Below are 22,284 nucleotides of genomic sequence, written 5' to 3'. Positions count from 1 at the left end.
ATAGTCATGGGTAATCCTCTTCTAAGTGGACATTCCTCTCTGAACCCACTGTCTTGATGAGGGAGAGGCTGATAGATGTGGGGGAAGGAGCCTTATAGGAAATTCAGTTCAAATGCTGGTTCTAACTCTGTTCTTTAACTCACCACGTGATACTGAGTGTGGTTATTCCCATCTCTGGGCCTCAATTTCCTCAAAATGAGGGAAACTGAGTACCCTCTAATACTAGCATTCTTTGAAGTTTTCAGTTGAGTAAACATTTAACAAGATCCTGCCAAGTGCCAGTTCTGAGTGAGTAGGCAGTGGAGAAACAGAAAATAAGACATTTTTACTGTCCTATATTAGAGTGGATTAGAGTTTTTAACATTCTTCCCAAATAAAGCATTCTTGAAAAGGTTACAATGGTAGAGTGGCCTTTTTTATTTTCTTATTTTGTTGTGGAAGAGATTTGAGTGTCATTCCCCTGTGATGGTGTGGCCTGTCCTGATTTTTCCCTAATTCTTTGCAAATATATATTGATCACCCCTCAAGAGCAAGTGACTGCTCAGGCATCGTGGATGTGGGGAGCTGGGGAATTTGGAAGGGTGGCCATGGTATATACATCCAGGAGGCAGAGTGGTGGAATGGAAAAAGTGCTGGCCTGGGAAACCAGAGCCTTGGTTCTGCCACCAACTGACCATATGACTTTGGCAAGCCCCTTCCACACTCTGGACCTCCGTTTTCCCACTTGTAAAATGAAGGGCTTTTACTGAGTGTTTACACAGCTGTCTACAAACACTGATGTTCTGTGGTTCTGTGATTCTAGGATTGTCTGGGGAAATATTGAGCTGCAGTCCAAGAAAGTCCCAGCTGCCCTTGCCTGAACTGATTCTCGTTGTCCTACACAGAGACCTGAGGGGCGGAAGCCGAGCGAAGTGGCGCACAAGAGCATCGAGGCAGTGGTGGCTCGGCTAGAGAAGCAGAACGGCCTGAGCCTGGGCCACAGCACTTGTCCTGAGGAGGTCTTCGTGGAGGCCTCCCCAGGCACAGAGGACATGGACAGTCTAGAGGATGCTGTTGTGCCCCGGGCTCTGTATGAAGAGTTGCTGCGCAACTACCAGCAGCAACAGGAGGAGATGCGCCACCTCCAGCAGGAGCTGGAGCGGACTCGGAGGCAGCTGGTGCAGCAGGCCAAGAAGCTCAAGGAGTATGGGGCACTCGTGTCTGAAATGAAGGAGCTCCGCGACCTCAACCGGAGGCTCCAGGATGTGTTGCTCCTACGGCTTGGCAGTGGTGAGTGCCCCAGCAGACCACCTACCACTCCAAATGGGGGACATTTTTTTTTCAGCTCCTCTTCCAGGAGGGCTAAACAGAGAGATAGGCCAAGGCAAGGGGCAGAAGCCAGGGAGGGACAGAGACCGGGCTCTGCAGTTCCCTAAGGACAAGTCACTTCCCTCTCTCAGTATATCTGATAGGAGCTCATGGATGCAGCAGTGGGCACACTGTGATGGGAACACTGGGGAATGTGACTTAGAGAACAAAGGCTGACAAAACATTTGTTACTGATAATTTATGCATTCTTTTAGCAAGAGGCATTGCCAGGCATTATAAAATCCCTCTCCAAAGAGGTCTCAGGTCAGTAAAGAGAACTAGACATGATCCTAAAAACTTGTATCCCAGTTAGTCAGAAAGTAATGGAGGCCACAGAAGGGATGCTGGAAGTTCAGGGTGTGGAGTGGTTATTTGTAACTGAGGACATGAGGAGAACTTCAGAAAGGAACTGGGCCTTGGACAGGTGGGCACTATTTCAAGGCACAGGCGGAGGCCAAGGGCAATACACATGAGTGTGAGAAAACACCTAGACTGTACTAAAAAGGGTACTGCAGATGCGCTGTGAGTGTGGATGGTAGAAGGCCTTGAAAACTGGGTGGCTTAGACTCCATTGTGCAGGAATGGAAAGTACTGAAAAGCTTTTGAGCAGGGAGGTACATGACTAGAAAGATGTATAAAATTCCTTTGGTTTGGTCATAGAAGGACTTAATAGCCTTTTTATATTGTATCAGATTTCAACTAATCAAGCTTTTAGGTTTTTTCATCTGAAGTGATTTAGAAGCAGGAATGAGGGGAAATCTGAAAGGTAGCAGCCTTGACAATAGGGAGAAATGTGTGCTTACCAGAGAGGACAAGATAGAAAAGCTCCTTCAGAATATAAGAATCCACAACTGTGAAGGGCAGAGAGTAGTCCATACTGAGAAGATCACTGTAACACAAGTTCATAGCCTCCATGGCCCCTGAAGACAATAATTAACCCCAGTCAGGGTGCTTTGCTTGAAAAGGGGAGTAATCTAGTCCAGAAACACAGGTCTGTTCTCAAGTTTAAATCAAATACTTCATTCAAGTAGATTTCCATGATCTAGGTAATATATTTATGTGCAAAGCTCCTTTCCTTTTTTGTTTGTTTAGATAATTGTGCTTTTACCTGCCTTATATTTGCTGGTACTTTTTGCCTCTTAAAGTATGTCCCCAAGGTATTGTCTCAATAGCTCAAGGAGTTAGAGAGAGGCCTTTTCATGCACTTGCAACAGAGAAGGAGACTAGAGTAGGACATGCTAGAGTTACTCAGCAAGGTGGAGGCAGAGCTGTGTCTCAGACCACATTACCTGATTCTTGGGTAGTAACTTTCCCACTCCCCACCGCTGCCTTCACCTCAACCATGGTCCCCAAAATCTTAGCCCGTCAAGGTTCACAATGATACTGGAGGTCACAAGTGATTTGTAACTTCAGAAATATTGAAGTTCTTTATTCAAATAAAATTTCAAAGAGAAACCACAAATGGAAAAATTTGAGAAAGCTGTGTTCATCTTAGAGTGGGGGTGAAGGATGGTGAAAGAACTGAAATTTTCAGAGAGAGAGAAAAAAAAATGTTTCCTGATCTTCAAGTGAATAATTTGTATGTTCACTGTGCTGTGTGTGTTATGTCTTTTGTGAACTTCTTGGTGGAGGATGAGGCACACTAACAACAAAACCTCTCCTCACCATTATTTCACTGCCCCGGGAAACTACCTGTTTTGCATGGTCATGAACTGAGTTTAAACTCTAGAAACCACTCCTGAACCTCAGGCAATGAGACACTGCATTTAGCAAGAGCATATGCTTTTTTTCATCCTAAAGTATGTAGACAGACCTGACTCTGGCCATAGTTTTTGTGTCTTGACTTTCCTGGCTCTGCCATCCCTGTGAGGGCGGGTGGCTAGCTCTTCCCTGTTCTGAGTCACAGATATCATCACAACAGGATGAGCTAAAGCCACAGTATGCTTGGAGATCCTACCATGTGCAGTACCCTGTGCTCTCAGGGTTGTGGGCATCCATTGTCCCCAGCCTGAAAGCTTAACATCTATTGATTAGCACATATTAGCTGAAGAATGGTAATACAAGTTCTAAGAAAAATCCACAAGGGTCATAGTAATAAAAGGGTCTCTATCAATAGGAGGCATCTGTATATTTTTACAGAAAGAGTATAATCTTTGGAACCAGGTAGGCCTGGATTCAAATCCCAACTTCGCTACTTCCCAACTCTGTGGCTTTGGAAACCTTTCATTCCTTCCTCTCTTTCTTCCTTCCCTTGTTCCTCTTCTTTCCTATAAATATTTATTGGTCTCGTGTTGCATACCAGGTTCTTTGCCTAGTGGTAAATGAGAGTTCTGTTTATTTGGGATACAGTCCTTGCCCTCTGCCCTTGAGAAGCTCCGGAGTTTGGTGAGGGACACAGACACCGAATCAATAATGGCACAATACACAGATGCCACCATAGAGACAAAAGCACAGAGGGCTAGGCATACTGAAAAGGGACCCCAGAAAATTCTTGGGGTGAGGGAAGAATGGCTTCCTGAAGGAAAAGACTTCTAAGCTGAAGCTTGAAGGGTGAGTTTTTTCATCCAGGCTAGAGTGAGTAGGGGGGAAGCGTGAGGGGCAGTCTAGGCAGAGAGCCCTTGTCTGAACCTCAGTGTCCTCATCTATAAAATGTGACTTTCCCCTTTACAACCTTGTGACATACAGCATAGTGCCTGGCATTCTGGTAGGTACTCAGTTACTGTTAGGACCTTTTCCATGACATTTAGTGGAGGAACTAAGACTGGGCCAGGTTTGGCTTTTAACTCTGTCTCCCCCAATCAGCAGTTTGCTGTATGATCATAGACAGGTTAACTCACTTTTCTGCCTCTCGTGACCTTTTTCTGTAAAAGAAGATAAAGGGGTTGTATGTGTTTGTTCAGTGTTCATTCAATTATTCAGCTGGCATCAACCAAATATTTTCTGAGCCTAGGAACTTGGGAGATAGAAAGAAAACAAAACATCAGAAGGCAGGCAGAGTGTGGGGATGGAGGTAAACATGTGATTAAAATTTATAATAAACAGTAGTGGAGAAGAGGCTAGCATTTTAAGGTGGAGCTCTCTTTCTTGGTGAGTCTAGGAAGACAGCCCTGCTCTACCAGCTCTTGATCTGTAAACAACACCAAGAAATAAAGCAGACAGAAAGTGAGTGAGAGACCCTTGATCAACTCTCAATTCCATGTGTGCTCTAGGGAACACATTCTGGCTTGATGTGGAACTGGGCTTTGCCATCTTCCATCCCCTAGGCCTGGCGTGAGCATTGCTCTTGGAGGTCTGTTCATGAGTATTTCACCTACCCACTCACCGAGGCACCAGCCCAAAAGCCTTTGTCCACTTTGATACTGGATCACTCATACCCTAATAGGCAAATTCAGAAACCAGGGGAGACCATCAGGTCAGGAGCTGCTCAGTTTTAAAAGGAACACTCCCTGTCTAGAAGAAACACTGTAGACTCCTCAAGCAGTGGGGTCCTGCAGGTGATAAATGGGAAGGAGTGGAGAGCCTGGCCTGGCCTCTTGAGGTTCATGAGGGCCTTGGAGTAGGGAGCTTGTCCTTTAGCAGCCAGGTATTAAAATGGTTGGGGAGGTTGGAGACAGAAGGTGGAGCCCTACACAGAAGTGTGGGGATACAGCAAGATGATAGAAGTTGTTGCAAAGACTTCACTAGATGGTTTAATTCTTCATTGTGTATTTATTCAATCTTCTTTCATTTATTTTTCAAAAATTAAAAAATGTATTTAACCAGAACATGGAGTCATGCTCTACAACATGGAGCCGTAGGACTGTGAAAGAACTGAGAGAGGATATAGGCTGTTGCCCTTATTTTGCTAATGAAGAAACATGTTCAGAAAGTGTCACTGGTCTATTGCCAGGGGCCTCCTTCCCTGGTCCAGTGTGCTTCTCTCTGAACCCACACCCATACGGCCTTCTTCTTTAGCCCTTCGATTTCATTGTCACTCACTTGGGGATGACTCTGCAGACCCTAAGTGGGACTCTGCAGTCTTCTCTTTATAGAACATAATTTTCCTTTTCCTTGATCTTAGCATGGGAAACAGCCCTATTTCTAACGGCTCAGGATCTTGCCCCTGTCCCTTGAGTGTCCTTTCTCAAGTCTTCCATGACAACTGTCAAAATTAAATGAAAAAGCAAATGTAGAATTTAGCCCTGTCACCAGCATACTGTAAGTGTTCAATAATTGCCCTCAGCTTTTCCTTTTCTTCCCTTTCCTGCCCACCCTCCCCTGGAGAAGTAAATGCTACAGATGTGGGGAGCATGAAGGTGTTCTGATTGACAGTGCACACACTTGATGACCTCCTTGGTCATTCATTTAGTCTTTCTTTTCTTCAACAAACATATTGAGCGTATCCTTTGTGCCAAGACTGGGTTAGGTGCTGGAAATACAGAAATAAATGAGACAGGGTCCCTTTTTTAAATATTCAGAAACTACTATGTGAATATTTTTGAAACCCAGCCTCAGTGAATTCCTAGGGGTGAGGGGAAACAGAACAGTAGAGACCCAGGGAGAGGGCAAGCACCCTTGCATGGAAGTGGAATCATCCCTAGGGCCTTTCTCAGTTTCTCCTCAGCTAGTTTCTTTATTCTTAGTAGATAAGGACCAAGGCTTAGGAATCGCCCCCTACCAACCAGTTTTTAACACCATAAGTACCAATTACATAGTGTAATTTCTTTTGGTGTGAGTCAGATAACATTAGTTGAGGTAAGGTGCTAAAGGGCTCTGTGAGGAATATGAAGGAGACATAATCCTTGCTTTCAGGAGACACACAGGTCTAATGGTGGCACCAAGTGTACACAGGACACCAGGCAGAATAAAATCAGCGCTGTAATTGCAGGAGGGAGGCAGGTGATAATTTTAGATTTTGTGTGTATTTTAACAAGGAATGTAGGAAGAAATGATGAATTCTGACCAGAAGAGGCACAGATAATAATAATAATAATAATAATAATAATAATAATAATAATAGTAATTTACATGTGCATAGCACTGTACATTTTTATCTCATTGGACTAGTCCAGTAGCCTTGCAAGGCCAGGTAAGGATTATTATCTCCATTTGAGAGAAGAGAATGTGAAAAGAAGAGATAATGTCCCTGTTGGCTACATCATAAGCTGGTTAAAATTTTTGAAGAAGGAGAAAGTCATGTGGCCTGCATATCTGTCTTGGCTCTTCAGAGCTGGATTGCTAACACCTCTGTAACCCTCTGAGTTTATGCCCTGTGTCTGTCCAAGGTCTGTTAAAATACCAGCTTTGATCTTTAAAATCCTTTGTGGTTGGAGCTGGCTTCTTTAAGCCCAAATCTCTGATGGAGCCTTAGAAAAGGCAGCTAATGTCAGCCAAATGCTTCCTGCTGGGTTTCCCCTGTACTGGAGGCTTCAGCAACAGATATTGCTTGGGTTTGAATATCAGTTCTCTTAATTCATTGTCTGTGTACCTTCAAGCAGATAATTTAATACTCCTCGTTCTGTTTTCTGTAAAATGGGTATCATAAAGCCCACCACACCCAGGCAGGACACCCAGCTTGAAGATGAAGAGCCCTGAGGTCAGAAGTATTGGAGACTTAAATTCTGACTCTTCTGGGCTCTTATTTTGTTACCTTGGGCAAGTTACTTAATTTCCTGGGCCTTAGTGTATAAAACGGTCAATTATAGTACCAACCATATGGTTCTTCAGAGAATTAACTGAACAAATGCCTTAAAGATGTTTTCCCAGAGGTTGGCACATAGTAGGTACTGGTAGGTTCTAAATTAAGATGTAGGGTCACTTGAAGATGTACAAGAAATAATGTGTGTACAGTGTTTGACACTTCACGGGTACTCATCCTACAGCAGAACAACCAACCCCTACTTCCCCTTCTAAGTTCAGAAGTTGTATTTGACTAGTCCATTTTATAACTATGCCTGGTCTGTAGTTAGTAAAATTGTCTGCCCTCTCTCCCCCAATTTTCCTGGGCAGAATTTCATCTTCTCATCTCACATTCTCAATCACTCCCTTTGACCTTATCTCTGCTTTGAGACATCACCAGTTACGGCTCAGTTTCCTTTTTGACAGGGATTCTTCCTGAGGTGTGTTTATCTCAGAGCCCTTTTCCATCTCTTCCAGCCCTCAATCATTCTCACCATAGAGCAGGAGCAGGGGGAAAAGTTGGGCTTTGAGAGAGGCTGAAGAGGACAGGCAGGAGCCCCTCAGGCCAGTCAGGTTGTCCTATTGTCCCTGTAGAGGGGAGACCCACAGTCTGCCTTTCACCTCAGCAGTGCCACAAGTCACTGTCCCCTGTACCTCCTCTGCTTTGATGGCAGTAAGAGTTCTAATAGTGAGAGCTGCAGTCATTTATCTGAAAGATCTTGGTCATATTCCATTTGGAAGGATGTGTTTTGCTCTGTTGACTGAATCAGAATTAACCACAGTTCATCCCAGATAATTTAAAAGTCAATTTCAGAGTGTCTGAACAATCCTTCTTCTTCTTTCTTCCCGGAGTCCATTTTCCTGGGGACCATGGGGATGAAACTGAGGGACATCTGTCTCTAGGCTATCTCTTTGCTAAGTGCTCAGGTAGTGAGAACACCCAGAGGAAGTTACTAGGTTTTCCCCTCTTGCCAGAGTGAGATGTTCTCCTCCATTAAAATGGGTCTTTTCCTTCAGTTTCATCTTGTTATAGACTTGTTTGCTGCTGGATTTTCTAGTTAGGAGATGCAGGTGGGAAAGAGTTTGATATAGACAAAAGCTGCTCTTCTGGCACCTCTTGGACCAGATACTGAGGGCTTTTCATATATAAAACAACCTCAGTGGTGGATATGATCATCAGAAGAGGAAATAGGTTCAGAGAGATTTGGTAACTTGCCTAAGGCCACACACCCAGGAAATGGTAGAACAAGGTTTTAGACTGAGGCCTATCTCATTGTTCCATGTATGAGGAAGTCTGATTTAGTCACTGTGCTTCTGCCGCACTGTCCCCTCCACTACCTGCCCTCACAATTAGATCTACATGCGCTGTAGTGGGTTTGGGGACTACAGGACCTATGCACTGTAAGATGGATATTTCCTGCTTCATTTAAAAGCCCACCATTTCTTTATAGTTTCTGCCTTTCCAGACTACATGGCCTCAAGATGTCACCAGAAAATTTCTAGAGTTTTCATAGAAATTATCTATAGAGAGAACCCAATGCAATGTTTCAGTCCCATCTTATTGTTGGGAAAGCTAGAGCCCAGAGAGAGGAAAGGACACGCTGTGCTGTGAGGAATCTGAGTATTTGGTTTTTATTTTATTTTATTTTTTTTTTATGAAGCACTAGAAGGTTGATGCTTAGTGGATGCAGATGGATGGAATCAGTCTAGCTGCCAGGACTCAGCAAGACCTGGAGGCTGGCCACACCCTCTCTTGCTGCCCCAGGGGTGCTTGGTGGTTAGGAAGGAATTTCTAGGCATCCAGGACCCACCTAGTTCATTCTCCTACCCTGGCCTCCTAGAATAGAATGCTCACTTGCTGCCATCTAATGCAGCCCCTCCTGTCACTGCACAGCTCTGGCCATATGGAAATGTTTTTATGCAGAAAACATTTGTTGGATTCTTCCTGTGGCCCTGTGCTTTCCATGGGGAAATGAAATAGATAAGACCCTGTCTGTGTCAAAGAGTCAAGAGTCGCATCCTCAGTGGAATACAGTGAGAGGCTTGCTTTGCTCCTAGTCTCTTGCTGTTGGGAGAGGATATAGAAGAAGGTTCTTCCAAGACTGGGTGGGGGTGCTGTAGGTGGCTGTAGAAGGCCACAACTTAAGGAACTTAGTTTGATTTATCCAAATGAAGAGGAAGTGAATAGCATCTCAGGCAATCGAAGAGTCTGAACAAAGATTTGGAGTTGTGAGAGAGGCAGGGTTACTCAGGGAACTCAGGATAGTTTCTGGCCGAACTGCACAGAGAAGGTGTGGTAGCAAGTGCGGCGAGACTGGAGAATTAGCCTCGGACTGCAGGAGGTTCATGGGGGCTCTCTCCCATTGGAGTAACCTGGGGTACAGTCTAAGCCCCTGAGTTGCCATTTTCCTCTGAACTAGGCTCATGCCCTGAAAGAAGCATCAACTATGGTCAGGGTCATGGATTAATATAGCAGGGAGACTTCAGCCACATGATCAAACTCTGCCTCTCCGGAACTCTTGCCCTAAGGTGCTCACAGTTGCCCACAGCAACACTTCAGGAGCCCAAGGGCAACCCTACACTATCCATCCCACTTATTCCCACCACAACCCCTAGCACCCCAACCCAACTAATTCTAGCCCAGGACCAAAGACCATATTACATACATGAAGAGCATGTATAAGGCTTTCCATGCTTCTTTGCACATGCCCTGTGCTGCCCTGAGAATACTAGCTGGGCCAGATAGTTGGATGGGAGGAGGGGGAATAACCACAGTGAAGAAGTCAGATCAGTGACCACCAGCTAACTGAGCATAGGCTCAGAACTCCTAGAGGTGAGATGCATCCTTGAGACATTCCCCACCATAACCCATAACCCCACACACATCAGTGAAGTTCCTCACTGTCCTCTAGGAAAGCCAGGGAAGGTCACAGACCAGCCAAGAGTCCCACAACATGAGCATTAGGTGAAAAGGCTGTGAAATCCCTGGAAGAGCCAGGCTTTGCACAGATTCACAGCCCTGAATTTGAGCACTTACCACCCGTGTCACTTGAGGCACATCACTTTACCTCACCCAAGACTCTACAAAGATAATAAGATTGATTTTGCAGGACTGCCCCGAGGATTAAGTTCTTTCACTGCACACTTGTTGAATGAGTATTTGATATGAGCCAGGGACATTGTGCTAGCTGCTGGGAACACAGCAGCAAATGAGACTGCGTCCACCCTCTCCTCATGCCCTCGGAGTTTATATTCTAGTCAGTGATGTTGAAAAAATAGTCATGTGATGGTGGGGTGAAAAGTGCTATAGAGATAAAAAGAGAGACTTTTGTTGTATTTAACAGAACATTCCATAGGTGTCAGTCACCTGTCCTCTGCTGTGTCATTTGAAATGGACAGTTACAGTTCCTCCAAGTAGGGGGAAAACATTGACCCCCAAGATGGGGGATGTGAGCCTGCTTCTAACAACTCTTTGCTGTGGTGCTTCACCCCCTTTGAAAGGGGGCTGTCAGGTTCAGCCTTGCTCTGCTGCTCCCTGGTTCAGATTCCCAGTGAACAACTGTGGCCCCACTGTGGAGGCATCCACGTGAGCTGCCGGAGTCTTGCCCAGTCCAGGCCAAATGCTAGAATTGCTTCTCCTCCTCTGCCCAGCAAAGCCTGCCCCAGCCCTCATTCACAAACCGCAGTCTCCCATTGGAGCCCAGCCAAGCTGCCACTCTTCCCGGAAGTCTTGCAGATGCTTTTAGCCAGTGGTGGTGCCTCCCTGTCCAAAATGTGCAGATTATCCACTGCCCACTTTGTGGTCAGTCAGGGAGCCTGTATGTTGCGCTGCTTGTCTTCACCCAAGGACCTCACACCCAACAAGCTCTTGCCTGTCCTCCAAGCCTCTGCACAGAAGTTTGTGACCGTCCTCCTATAGCCTTCCTTACACCTTTGCTTTCCTTCCACTGTCTTCATCCTAACCCTTGTTGGCTGCAGCTGTAATCTTTTTGGAGCTTCTTTATGCTGCCAGACCATAAATCAATCAAGGTCACCTATCTGAGGGCAGGCACTTAGATGCAGAATAAACTCTAACTCAAGGATTAAGACCAGATTTGTCTCTGCCCTCACTGGAGCTAAGAAGGAGACTGTGCAGCTACAGCACAGTCATGGGGGCTCTCTCCCATTGGAGTAATCTGGGTACAGTCTAAGCCCAGAGTGGCCACGGCCTTCCTGGGGCTGCAGCAATGTCTGCAGAGGCAGATCCACCTGCTCAACTCTGAGTCATCTCCTGTCTCTTTCTAAGCCCTTTATTTACCTCCTTTGTTGTTACCTTGCTGTTCCTTTGTTTGGATCCTTCTTGAGAAAGAAGATCATCTTTATTCTACTAAATCTAAAATCTAAACACCCTCTGTAGGGATTTTTGTATTTTTTAATGCATTTAAGAGTTGACTTCATTCATTTCACATTTTTGAAGAAACTAGAATAGTAGCTATAACAGAAAACCTCCAGAAGTAGAAGGATTTAATCATTCTTTTTAAGGCACACTAATATCACATAACAGAACATTCTAAAGGTTATCATTAACCTTTCTATTTCAGAAGAAATCAGAAATGCCCAAACATATAGATATTTTAAAGAAATGATGATTTCTAAACCTCCTGCAAATCACACAAGCAGTGACTTTTTCAAAATCTTTTCAGAGGAACTGTATGAGTCCAATTTAGGATAAAACAAGAATAGAGAAGTGTGTCATCTTATTTCTTTGTTGAGCCAATAAACATTTAATACCCTTACTCTGTGCCATGATCCCCATTTTGTGGGCAAAGCCACTGTGTTAAAGATGTTAAGTTTGTAGGCTACAGAATCAAGATTTGTACTGGATTTTTCTGACACCAAATCCATTGCTCATCCATCAAATCACAGCCATCTGTATATAATAATAATAGCGTTTCACATGTTAAATTCTGAAGTTCTCCAGAACTGGGACTTATTTGATTTGTCCCTGAGTCCCCAGTGCTTCTTACAGAGCCTAGATCCTGGTGTGCCATCAGATTGCGTGATAAGTGAGTTCATGAATGATTGAGGGAAGAGACAAGCACTACCTTTTATACTCCTTTAAAAGCTTCCTTTACTCAGCTCAGAGGTTTCTCTCCATGGAAGGTATATTTTCCCCCAAATAAACTTCAAGTGTGTGTCAATACCAGAATGCAAGTGGATCAAAAGGGCTTTCTTTTTTTCCTACTCTTCCCACAAAGTAAAAAAAGTTCCTTTGTTACCTAAAATATCTGCACCAGTTCATACAACTGTCTCTTAACGCAAGTGCTTATTATTGTGGCTAATTTGGTCACATGTGTTGGAGGGAGAACAATGCCTCAGAAATTTTTTAAAGCAAAACAGCAATCTGAAGCATTTGTTGTAATGAGATGTAAATTGCCAACATCAGGGAGTGGAGCCCACTAAAATCTACAATGAAGTAATCCCCCCTCCCTTAAATTGAAAGCACTAGAGGCCCTCCCTCCTCTCCCCAAAGAAGCCACATGGTTTTTTGTTCCTTTTCTTCCTGATTCTATGGTGCTGAACTCCAGGCCTTAATTGACTGATTCGTTCCTTTCCTTCCTTCACTCATCTGCCATTTACTGAGCCCCTGGCCTGTGCCTGCTGCAGTCCTGGGCTCTTCCAGAGGCCCCTGGAGTCTGTACTGGCGCTGGGTAATCCCCACTGCCAAGCAGGGAAGCTGAGGTCACACAGCAGGTAGTCACACCAGGTCTGTTGAAAGGTCCCTTTCAAGATGTGCCCTTGGTGGTCTTCCTAGCCGCCATCCTTGCTGAGGCTGACACACCAGGGACCTTCCATTTACAGTGCTCTGGGAGGAAAAGGTTCTTGTAGAGAATGGTCACCAGGCACTAAGGCCCAGGCATAAACAGTGCTGACTGAATAAGATTGGTCTATTTCTTAGGAAATAGTTTGCCGTGAGAGCCAGAGATCACACTGCAGTAGCCACAGTATTTGAGAAAGTGCCATCAGTCCCTGAGGAGATTAGCAAGAGCAAAGGAGACAGGGGTGGCAGAGGATTGCAAGGACCTGCTCTGGGCTGGGCTAAGCACCAGAGGCAACAGCAGGCCTGCAGGGGCCCTGGCTTACACAGCCTACAGTTTAGCAGAGATAAAAGCAAGCTCAGAAATGTGTATGGGAATGGATGGTGGGGGCTGATTTACCAAGCACCTACTCTGTGCCAGACTCTATGGTAATCCCCTTATCTATGTGTTTTACTCATTTAATTTTCACTTCCGCCTAGATGCAGTTGTCATTCCTCCATTCAGGGAAGGCCAGAAGGTCAGAAAGGTTAAGTAATTATTTATGTGTAAAGTATCTCTTGAAGATAGAATTTGAACCAGGTGCTAGGTGAGCCCTGGTCTCTGACATAAAAAGACACAGTCCATGCCTGCCCTGAGCCCCCACAGTGTAGTCAGGAGACGTACAGAGGAACAAATGAGGGCATCAGATGAGTCTGGCAGAACAGAGATGGGGCAGGAAGAATCTAAGGAGCATGGAGCTCCACCACCTGAAGAAATCACAGCCACCTGAACAGTGGGGGGCCAGCCCTGTGCTTAAACCCCAGTAGCAGCTCTGGCCCCAAATCCTAAGCTAAGGGGTGGAGGGAATTGCTTATTTCTGTTGGAGGGGACAGGACAGCCTTGTGGTGGAGGTGGCATTTATGTCAGGCCTTGAATCACTGGGGGAACTTGGGTAGGTGGACAGGGTGAAGTACAAGCAAAGCCTTCCAGGTGAGAAAGAACGGTGTGTGAGAGAGTTAAACAGGCCACTTGGACTAGAGTGGTGACTGATTATGGGGAGGGGACCAACAAGGCATGCAGCCAGAGAGGTGACTCTCTCGAGCCCTGCTCCTTCTGGTGCCCCCCAGATGTCCCTCTGTGCATAGTGTGGCAGCACCATTCTTTGTCCATAACTGCTGCCCTCTGAACTGTCCACTCTCCTGTCTAGAGGCTTCTGATTTCTACTTCTTGGACTGCAAGAAAGATTATAGATGTTCAAGAGAAGAGTTTCCCACCTCTGACCCCAGGCATCCTCATTTGACAACAGGGCTTTATTTCAGAATCTTTACTCCAGCCCAAAAAAGACCCCACCACCAGTAACTCTCTCTCCCCTCCCATGCGATGAAAAATTTCTTGAGTCTGTCATGCTCCAGGCACTGCCCTGGGTCCCAAAAGGAGAAAAACTTTGCTCTTAAAGAGCTTCACAGTCTAACTTTAAAAAAAGACAAGGTGATGAATCAAATAAGATTTGTTAGTATTTATAATGTAGGAACCTCTATTGTAGAGCAACACCTCACAAAGGAGACACCTGAGCAGCTGGGTGGTCCCAAAGTCTGACTAGGAACTGGGCAAGACAGATGTGCAAGCCTTTAAGGCCCAGGCAGCAGCACAGAGGCCTGAGACAATACAGCACTTGGGAAATCTTAGCAAAAGTGAATATCAGTGAGGAGCAAGACATGAGCCCTGTAGGCTGAGAGAAGGCAGTTGTCCTGGGCCATCATGTGGGACTTACTGTTGAGGGGAGTGGGGATCCTAAGCAAGGAAGGACAGGTCATATGGAAGATCTCCCTAGCAGCCATTTTGGAGACAAATGGCAGAAAACCAGACTTAAGTTGTAAGTGGACCAGATTCCTTCCTTTATTCAATAACCTTCTCTAGTAGAAGGAAAAGAAGGATTCAGAGGGTCATTGTCTTGCCAAAGATAACCTGAAAGATAGCAGCAGCATAGACCTCCTCATCTCAGCCTATTCCTTTTTCCCTTCGCTGAACATCAGAGCAGAGAGACCTCAGACACCAACTCAGCCATGTGCTTTAGGGGAAACCAAAGTAATTACCTTTGTCCAGTTCTGAGAAAAAAAATCAAAACACTCTACTTGTTTGTTTCTCCGATATTCAACTCAAGGTCAAGTACAAAGGGGAAACATTGGCACATGTTTCTGAAATTTTAGAATTATTCATTCATTGTTGCCATTCTTTTTTTCCTGTAGCAAACATTTAGAGAGAACCTACTCTGAGGCACATGCTCGGAACAAAAGGAAAAATTAGAGGTGGGCCCAGCCCTTGAATAGGTCAGAAATGGTTGAGAGATGCTAGTAGAATGATTATACTGTTGGATCTTCAATCTGCCGATTTTGCATCTGCAATTCATTTACCTGTGATAACAATTCAAACAAGGCTGAGCCAGGAATGCAACCTGAATTCTCTCTACCAAGATGAAGTGAGCTCTTCCATCTGCACCTTGCATTCCCTAGCCATCTTACATTCAGCAGTGTGCAAACTTCATGCTTAAATCTGTACAGACTATACAGATTCTATCTTGCAAGAGGCCACTGCCAACAATTCAGGATTGATATTCTCATTCTAGGAAGCCCTGTCAGAAGAAATTTTAGTAACAAAACCACTAACACTCCTCTAGCACCAACCAAAGTCTAGGATATGGCAGCTGAATATAGAGTTGCAACCTGATTGTTTATGCAGGAGGATTTAGTATATAAGGAGCTTTATGCCCATTTGTCAACTCAGTTAGGATAAGGGAAGGCTGGACTCTGAATTTATCAAAGTTATACGCACAGCCATATGTAGGTCCCTGATCCTAGTCAATTCCTGAAATATTTGCATAGGGAGAATTTCTAGCATGCTAAAAACTCTGTTGGCTTTTGGTGTGGTTCTTCCACAAAAGTCAATCAAGTCATTTGGTTTTGTTTACCCATTATGTTTCTCTGCCCTTTGGTAATCAAGATACAATAGGTGATTTTAAAAAAATAGTCCATCATTTTTAAAAACTGATGGATGAAAAAAAAAAAAAAACCCTTAGAAGCCACCACCATTTATCTAGCATCCTTTCACTGTTTAAACCTCACATAATTTGCCTTGATTGCATTAAAATAAAAATCAGAGTAGCTGCTGGATCAAGCAATCAGGGGCTTAATCTGTATTGTATTTTAATTTCTTGGTTGGAATGTTCTAGTCTAGTACTAGTTCCTAGAGTGGGAGAGGTCTTTGTACCTCTTCATGCAGTTTTCTTGCCTACCTTCTTCCACTGTGGCCCTCTTCACTGTGGGCTATAGGAATAGGGTTTGGGGCAAGTATGCAATTTGCATTTTCAAGTAATTGCCATTCTTTCTCTTCCAAAGCAGTCTGAATAGAATCTCTTTGCTGTACAGGAAGTTGAATCCCCTGCCTTTCCATGTAAACAATGATACCCTAGAAGACTGCTCTTCATTCATACTTAATTAGAATCTAGTCCATTCTTGTCTTCCAATTTTCCACCTTTTCCCTTGTGACATTCATACCTCATATTATTTTCAAGTCTGGGTTTAAGTGTAGTGCAACAGACAAAAATAAGCTAGCATAATTTTTTTGTGCCACCATGTGCTGATAGATGCGTAGTTAAAAATATTTGCCTTTTATTTTCCTTGGAGTTCTAGACAGATCTCTTTTCTTAACTGCCTAGGTCCCGCCATTGACTTGGAAAAAGTAAAGTCAGAATGTCTCGAGCCAGAGCCGGAGTTACGGAGCACTTTCAGTGAGGAAGCAAATACGTCGTCCTATTACCCCGCTCCTGCGCCTGTCATGGACAAGTATATCCTAGACAATGGCAAGGTAGTGTTTTAAGCTCAATATCCATTCCCTGCAAGTGTTTGTTAGTCAGAGTAAAGACGGAGAGTATGGTGGGAGCTTTCCAAAGCACAACTTTGACCAATCAGCCTCCTGGCCTTGTCCTGATTGACTGTTTGTGTTGTAACAACTAGTATAGGTTTGCTGGGACTTTTTCTTTTTCAATTTTTTATTTTTTAATTTGGGGCCGAAGCAGCTATAAAACTAACTGACATTTTAAAATAGCTTATTAGTAAGAAAGATTAAAGATTCCCATGATAGTTTGGTGAAACTTGTCCTACCTTCCTGAGAAACCACATGCCTAAGTTTATAAGGTGAAGTGGAAATAAAATACCTTATTTACAGATTCCAACTCAATATGTATTCATTCACCATTTGCAAAGTCTATTTCCCAGCCCCATGCTAGATGCCAGGGACAGGGATGAGTAAGACACACTCTGTCCCTAAGCTGCCTTTCTGCTATGTATTCAGCAATGCCAACCCCACAGTCTAGGGCCACATATCACTTCTCGGATTTTCTTGTATGACCTTGAAAACAAGTCATAAAATAAAACTAAAGGACTAGTCATAATTGGATTGATACAGGGATAAAAAAATAATGGAATAGCCTTTAGAAATCTAAAAGCCACACTTACACAGCACAGGTCAGGAGAAGAACCTGTTCTGACATCCTTCATCCAAATGAATTCATCTTTGAAGAAGTCTGTCAGAGCCCTTTGTCTAGTCCTGGTAAAATCCAGCTTTAGTGTTATATATTCTCTGCTCCCACAGCATGCATTACAGATATCACCACTCTTTCTCCCCAAAGAGTCATCTGTGTCAGTTCATTTTTCTTGCCTCATGCTTCAGAAGGTCTCTGTTTATCTGGTATTGTTCCCTGGTGGGTTCATGAGAAAGAAAAGGTTGTTTGATTTGGGTTTGTCCAGATATATCCCCGCAACTGGCCAACCTGAGCCAGAGCAAATATTGTCAAGCTGAGGGAATGAAACTTGTTGCTCTTCAGAGCTGTCTTGGGTGTGCTGTCATTCCCTGCATCTTTCACTGAGCACAGCCTCCCCTGCAGGGCCAGGGCTGGTGGCCCAGTCCACAGGACTTTCCTCGTTCTACTCAACAGGCTTGCAAAAAGTCAGCTTTGCCGAGGAGAGGTGGCGTGACCGAGTGGAAGTGGCAGGCTAGAGCCTGAGTTTGTAGCATAACTCTACCTCTGTCCTACTTGTGTGACCTTGGAAAGGTCCTTTGCCTCTTTGGGCCTCAGAATCCTCATCTGTGAAAGGTGGACGGAATTGATCTCGCCCGCCATAGCTCTTTTTTGTGTATTAAGTTTAGTGAACCTTCCCCAATTGAAGATAAAAGAAAAGAGGACTGTTTTGTGTTTGTTGATTTCCTTTTAGTCAGGACCACCTCGTGGAGTGATTAGAGAGTTTTTCTTAAAGTGGCTTCCCAGAGAAATCTATTTCTCTCTTGCTTTGAAGTCTTATGGGCAGTTTGAGAGCATTGCAGGGGCCCTCTTTTGCAATAATAGCATTCTTCCTCCAGAACACGGGTCTCTCACACCCCATTTAATATCTTTACCCAGTAATTGAACACAAAATATTGAAAATGCTTATTTTGTTTTTTAATAGCATGTTGTTATAAGACTTACCTGGTTTGTGTTTACAACTAACTTATAGTCAGGCAAAGAGATTTACTTAGGGAAAAGAAAGGAAGCAAACTAGAAATGGATGACAGTTTCCCAGAACAGTGGTTCCCACATCCCAGAAGTGGTCTTCAGTGCTCTTGGCTCTGCTCTTTCTGATCTTTCCTTCTCTCTTGTGAGCAGAGGTCTTAATCCCTATAAGACCTAGAGTACTGGAATGGGATCCATTTTCTACTAGGAAATGGGTTTTATCCCACAGAGCATTTCTCAAAGAAATGTTTTGATCAAGTTGCATCCCACCAGACGCCATATTTTTAATAACATCCCTAACAAATAAATGCTAACATTTTGGTCAAGTAGCTTACTATGGTTTGTATGAATAGGGCTTGCCACACAAGTGACTTTCTGATTCCAAAAAAGTGCATTGCTTTTCTTGTCTAAGATATTTTATTTCAAAAAATCATTGAATCATAAAACTGCAAAGACCATTAAAATTTAAATAGTCTAATTTACATGTTGTATGGATAGGAAACAGATCCATAGAAAAGACTTATCTACAATTATGTAATAGAATAGAGGCAGGCAGAAACTGGAAGCCAGATCTCCTGGTTCCCAGGACAGTGTTCTTTCCAGTCTGTTGTGATATGTGCATGTTGCTCCAGGTGACCCTGAGTTTGCTGACCTCAGGAACCCTTGTCTCAAAGTGTATACCTGTGATTGGTCTTCCCCAGGGCCATTTCTTTCTGTGCTGTAAAGTTGACCTTGTACTTAAGCAAATGTCAAAAATATTTTCTTCTTCAAGAAACAGCAGCTCATCAGAACAGAAAAACAGTACCATTAAGACATATTAAATATACCCATCAGCTTTTAACTGCTTTGTGTTCAGATTAGTCCCATCAGTGTTTTAGGGACAAGAGATCTAGAGCCTTGACCCCTCCCCACCTGAGATGTACTGCTAGGGGCTGAGCCTGGTGCTAAAGATTCTGAGGAGCTAGAAATGCAGAACTCCCTGGAGGAATTAAGGAATGTTTCCTGAATTTTATATAGGAGCTTGAAAGATTAGTTGGCTTAAGACAAGAAAATTTAAGGGAAGGCATTCATTCCTGGACCGGATAGGGGTGTGGCATGAGCAGAGAGAGACCTAGGGTAGGCAGCAGGGGGCAAGGATTTGGCACTTTCTGGATGTGTGTAGTCCTTCTGACATTTATTTAATATATCCTTTAACCCTCAAAACAACTCTGTGAATTAGGTGACAGTCTGCCTATTGTACAGTTGAAAAAAAGTAGGACTCAGGCAAGTAAAACGACTGGCCCATGCTCACCAGCCAGTAGGCAAAAGAGACAGGATCCACACCCAGGTCTGGCAGTTTCAGAGCCCAACCTCTTTCTGTTGCTGTGCACTGGAAGTAGAAGGTGAGCAAGTTCAGGTGCTCACAGAATGATGGTCATAGTAGGGAAGGTGGTCGGATGGAGATGAGATCCTTATGGTCCTTTAAAGCCAGGCTGAAGAGGTCAGATCACTGATGTGACAGGAAACAGGGACCATTCAGAATTCCAGAGAGTTGACATAAAAACAGAGTTGAAAGACTACTGAAGGCATGTAGCAAAATAAGGAAAGCAGTGTTTTAGGGAAATTAATGTTAGTGATGATGCACTGGTAAGCTGGAGGAAGCATCAGCTCAGGCAAGAAAGCCAATCCAATCTGTGGTTTTATCCTGGTTTCCCTGGTGGCTGTGGTGGACTTGGTTGGGGGCTGGCACAGGAGTTAATGACAGGTGCAGAGGGAAACTCAAAAGAAAAACAGAACGTAGGTGTGTTAGTTCTGTCTGTTTTCAACCACACCAGCACCACCATGACACAGGTGGCAGCAGACAAGACCAGGGAAGCATGGTTTGGGTCACACACATTTGGGTTTGAATCTTGATTTCAAAACTTACTGATTGTGTATCTTGGGAAAAGTAATTCAGCCCCTCTAAATTACTGTTTGCATCTGTGAAATAGGAATAACAGTTTCTATCTATTTGTATCTCTTAAAGTTATTAGGAGAATTAAATAAATTGAATTTACTTTAGGTACTGAAAAATTACTAGTTCTCCTTTCTTTCTGGAACTCTTGTTCTGTCATTTCTCATTTAGAGTATCAATTAAAAGATTATGGGAAACAAAACCCAGGAGAGAAAAGAGATGTTTGGAAAACTGAAGTTGTCTTCCATCTCTAATGTTTTATGATTCAGAATTTAATGCAATTCAAAGTTCTGAGTTTTCCCCATATCCCAGGAAACTTGTGTGGGTGGCTCCAGAATATCAACAAGGGAGATGATGCAGGGTCCAGCAGGAAGCCACAGGGAGTTTGTCCCCAGCATGCCTGATGTACCACAGACTATCCACCTGCAGTTTGAATGGCAGCAAAAAGGCCAAAATTTGACCTCAGGTCCATGTTGCCTAGCCAGCCCCAGGCAGCCCATCTCACTGGAGGGTTGCTTATCTTTCTGAGCTGATGAACTGATTTGCAATACTGAAGTTCACTGCACAGAGAGGCCAGGTGGTTCTGGTAATCTGATAACCTTTAGAGGTCTGATCTGAATGATTTTTTTGAGCAAAAGGAGACAAAGTCAGATGCAGCACATGGATTGTTTGCTTGCTAACAGCCGTGGGTGGGCTATTACTTTTTTTTTTTTTTTTTATAGTTGAACAGCCTCAATAATTGTTGGAGGAAGAAGTGTTGCTGGCCAACCTGTCTGCTCAGCTCTGTACCCATGTTCCTCACGAGTCAAGCATCAGTAGAAAGAGCTTTAATTACTTTTGAGCCATTGATCTTACAGTCTATCATCAGTGTGGGTGTGTGTGCAGTCTCTCAGACCAGGACCTCTCCCAAGACATCCCCTGATCATGCAATAGTGATGACCTGTAGGTCTTTCTGAAAACAAGGACTTTTGGCACAGCCTTTTCATGTTCCTTAGAAAGTTCAGCTTATTAGCAGCTGCCTCCCCTCCATCCCACAAAGGCCATTTCCTCCCTTCCTAGACTCAGCAGATGCACAACATAAATGGCAATGTCAAAGTCAAAACTATTTTTTTAAATGATTTAGTAAGTGGTGTGCAAGTTGTTAAAATATCTAGAAAGGAGATCAAATTTAAAAGCTTATAGCTTATTGCTAGGTCATAGAGAGAACACAATAACTTACTGGCTCTGCACTTTACCTTTCCAGCTGTTGCCCTTAAACGGAGCCTAAGACTCTGTTCTGTTCTGTATACCATCAGAATAAACCTGGTACATTGTGGTTATGTTTACTTTGTTAAGATCAGAGGTGTTCTGAACCAGAAGGTTGAACTTTGAGATGAAATCCAACTCTCCCACTTCATAGGGTGGGAAAACCAAAGCTCAGAGAAGGGGAAGGGCTACAAAACTTCACTCCTTTGGTGGCAGAGTGAGCTCTAGGCACCTGCGCCAGCAGGGGTTGTCAGACTCAGTTGAGTTGAAATTATCTGTGGAGCTTTAAACTGTCCTGCTGCCTGGGCCACACTTAGACCAAATAAATCACTCTCTCAGAGAGAAGACCCAGGCACCAGTGATTTTTATAGCTCCCCAACCTGTGGTAGGAGGAGGTATCTCAGCATATTCACATTGAGGCTTGTCTTTCTAGTGTGACACAGAGAGGAGTACAGCCTGTGTGTCCTGAGATTCTGTCAGACTCTGAGCAGCCTGGCCATGGCAGGAGAATTGTTGAGAATTCCAACTCTGCCGCTTCCTGGTTGAGTGACTTCTGGCAAGTCACTTCACCTTGCTGAACCTGGATTTTCCATCTGAAATCAAAGTGACATCATAATACCTTCCATCCAGGGTGGTAATGAAGGTTTGAGATCCTGAATATAAAGTACTAGAACAAGGCCTGGCACATTAGAGGTATTCAGTAGATGATAGCTACTATCATTGCTCTTGAAGACTGTTAACTTAGGATCTGTGGCATGCCTCCCTTACAGTGGTGCAGCAAC

General features: G+C 44.0%; 2 protein-coding genes across 5 annotated transcripts in view; both read left to right on the top strand.

The window, feature by feature from the left end:
• The window catches only part of Agbl4 (AGBL carboxypeptidase 4), a 1,188,963-nt gene that overhangs the window by 963,312 nt on the left and 203,367 nt on the right, over positions 1 to 22,284 (top strand). The window lies entirely within an intron of this gene.
• Bend5 (BEN domain containing 5) overlaps positions 1 to 22,284 on the top strand; it is a 46,609-nt gene that overhangs the window by 16,321 nt on the left and 8,004 nt on the right. For 2 of the 4 annotated variants that reach the window (XM_026382132.2, XM_026382152.2), the window contains 2 exons: positions 885 to 1,269; positions 16,495 to 16,643. In XM_026382132.2, coding sequence (XP_026237917.1) covers positions 885 to 1,269; positions 16,495 to 16,643 — 534 coding nt within the window. Of the gene's footprint in view, positions 1 to 802; positions 1,270 to 16,494; positions 16,644 to 22,284 lie in introns of all 4 variants that reach the window. The other 2 variants (XM_026382146.2, XM_026382137.2) reach the window with 1 other exon arrangement.

This window comes from Urocitellus parryii, chromosome 11 (genome assembly GCF_045843805.1).
Source record: "Urocitellus parryii isolate mUroPar1 chromosome 11, mUroPar1.hap1, whole genome shotgun sequence".
Classification (NCBI taxonomy): domain Eukaryota; kingdom Metazoa; phylum Chordata; class Mammalia; order Rodentia; family Sciuridae; genus Urocitellus; species Urocitellus parryii.
The sequence above is the reverse complement of the archived record's forward strand: the minus strand, read 5'-3'. Positions and strand labels throughout refer to the sequence as shown.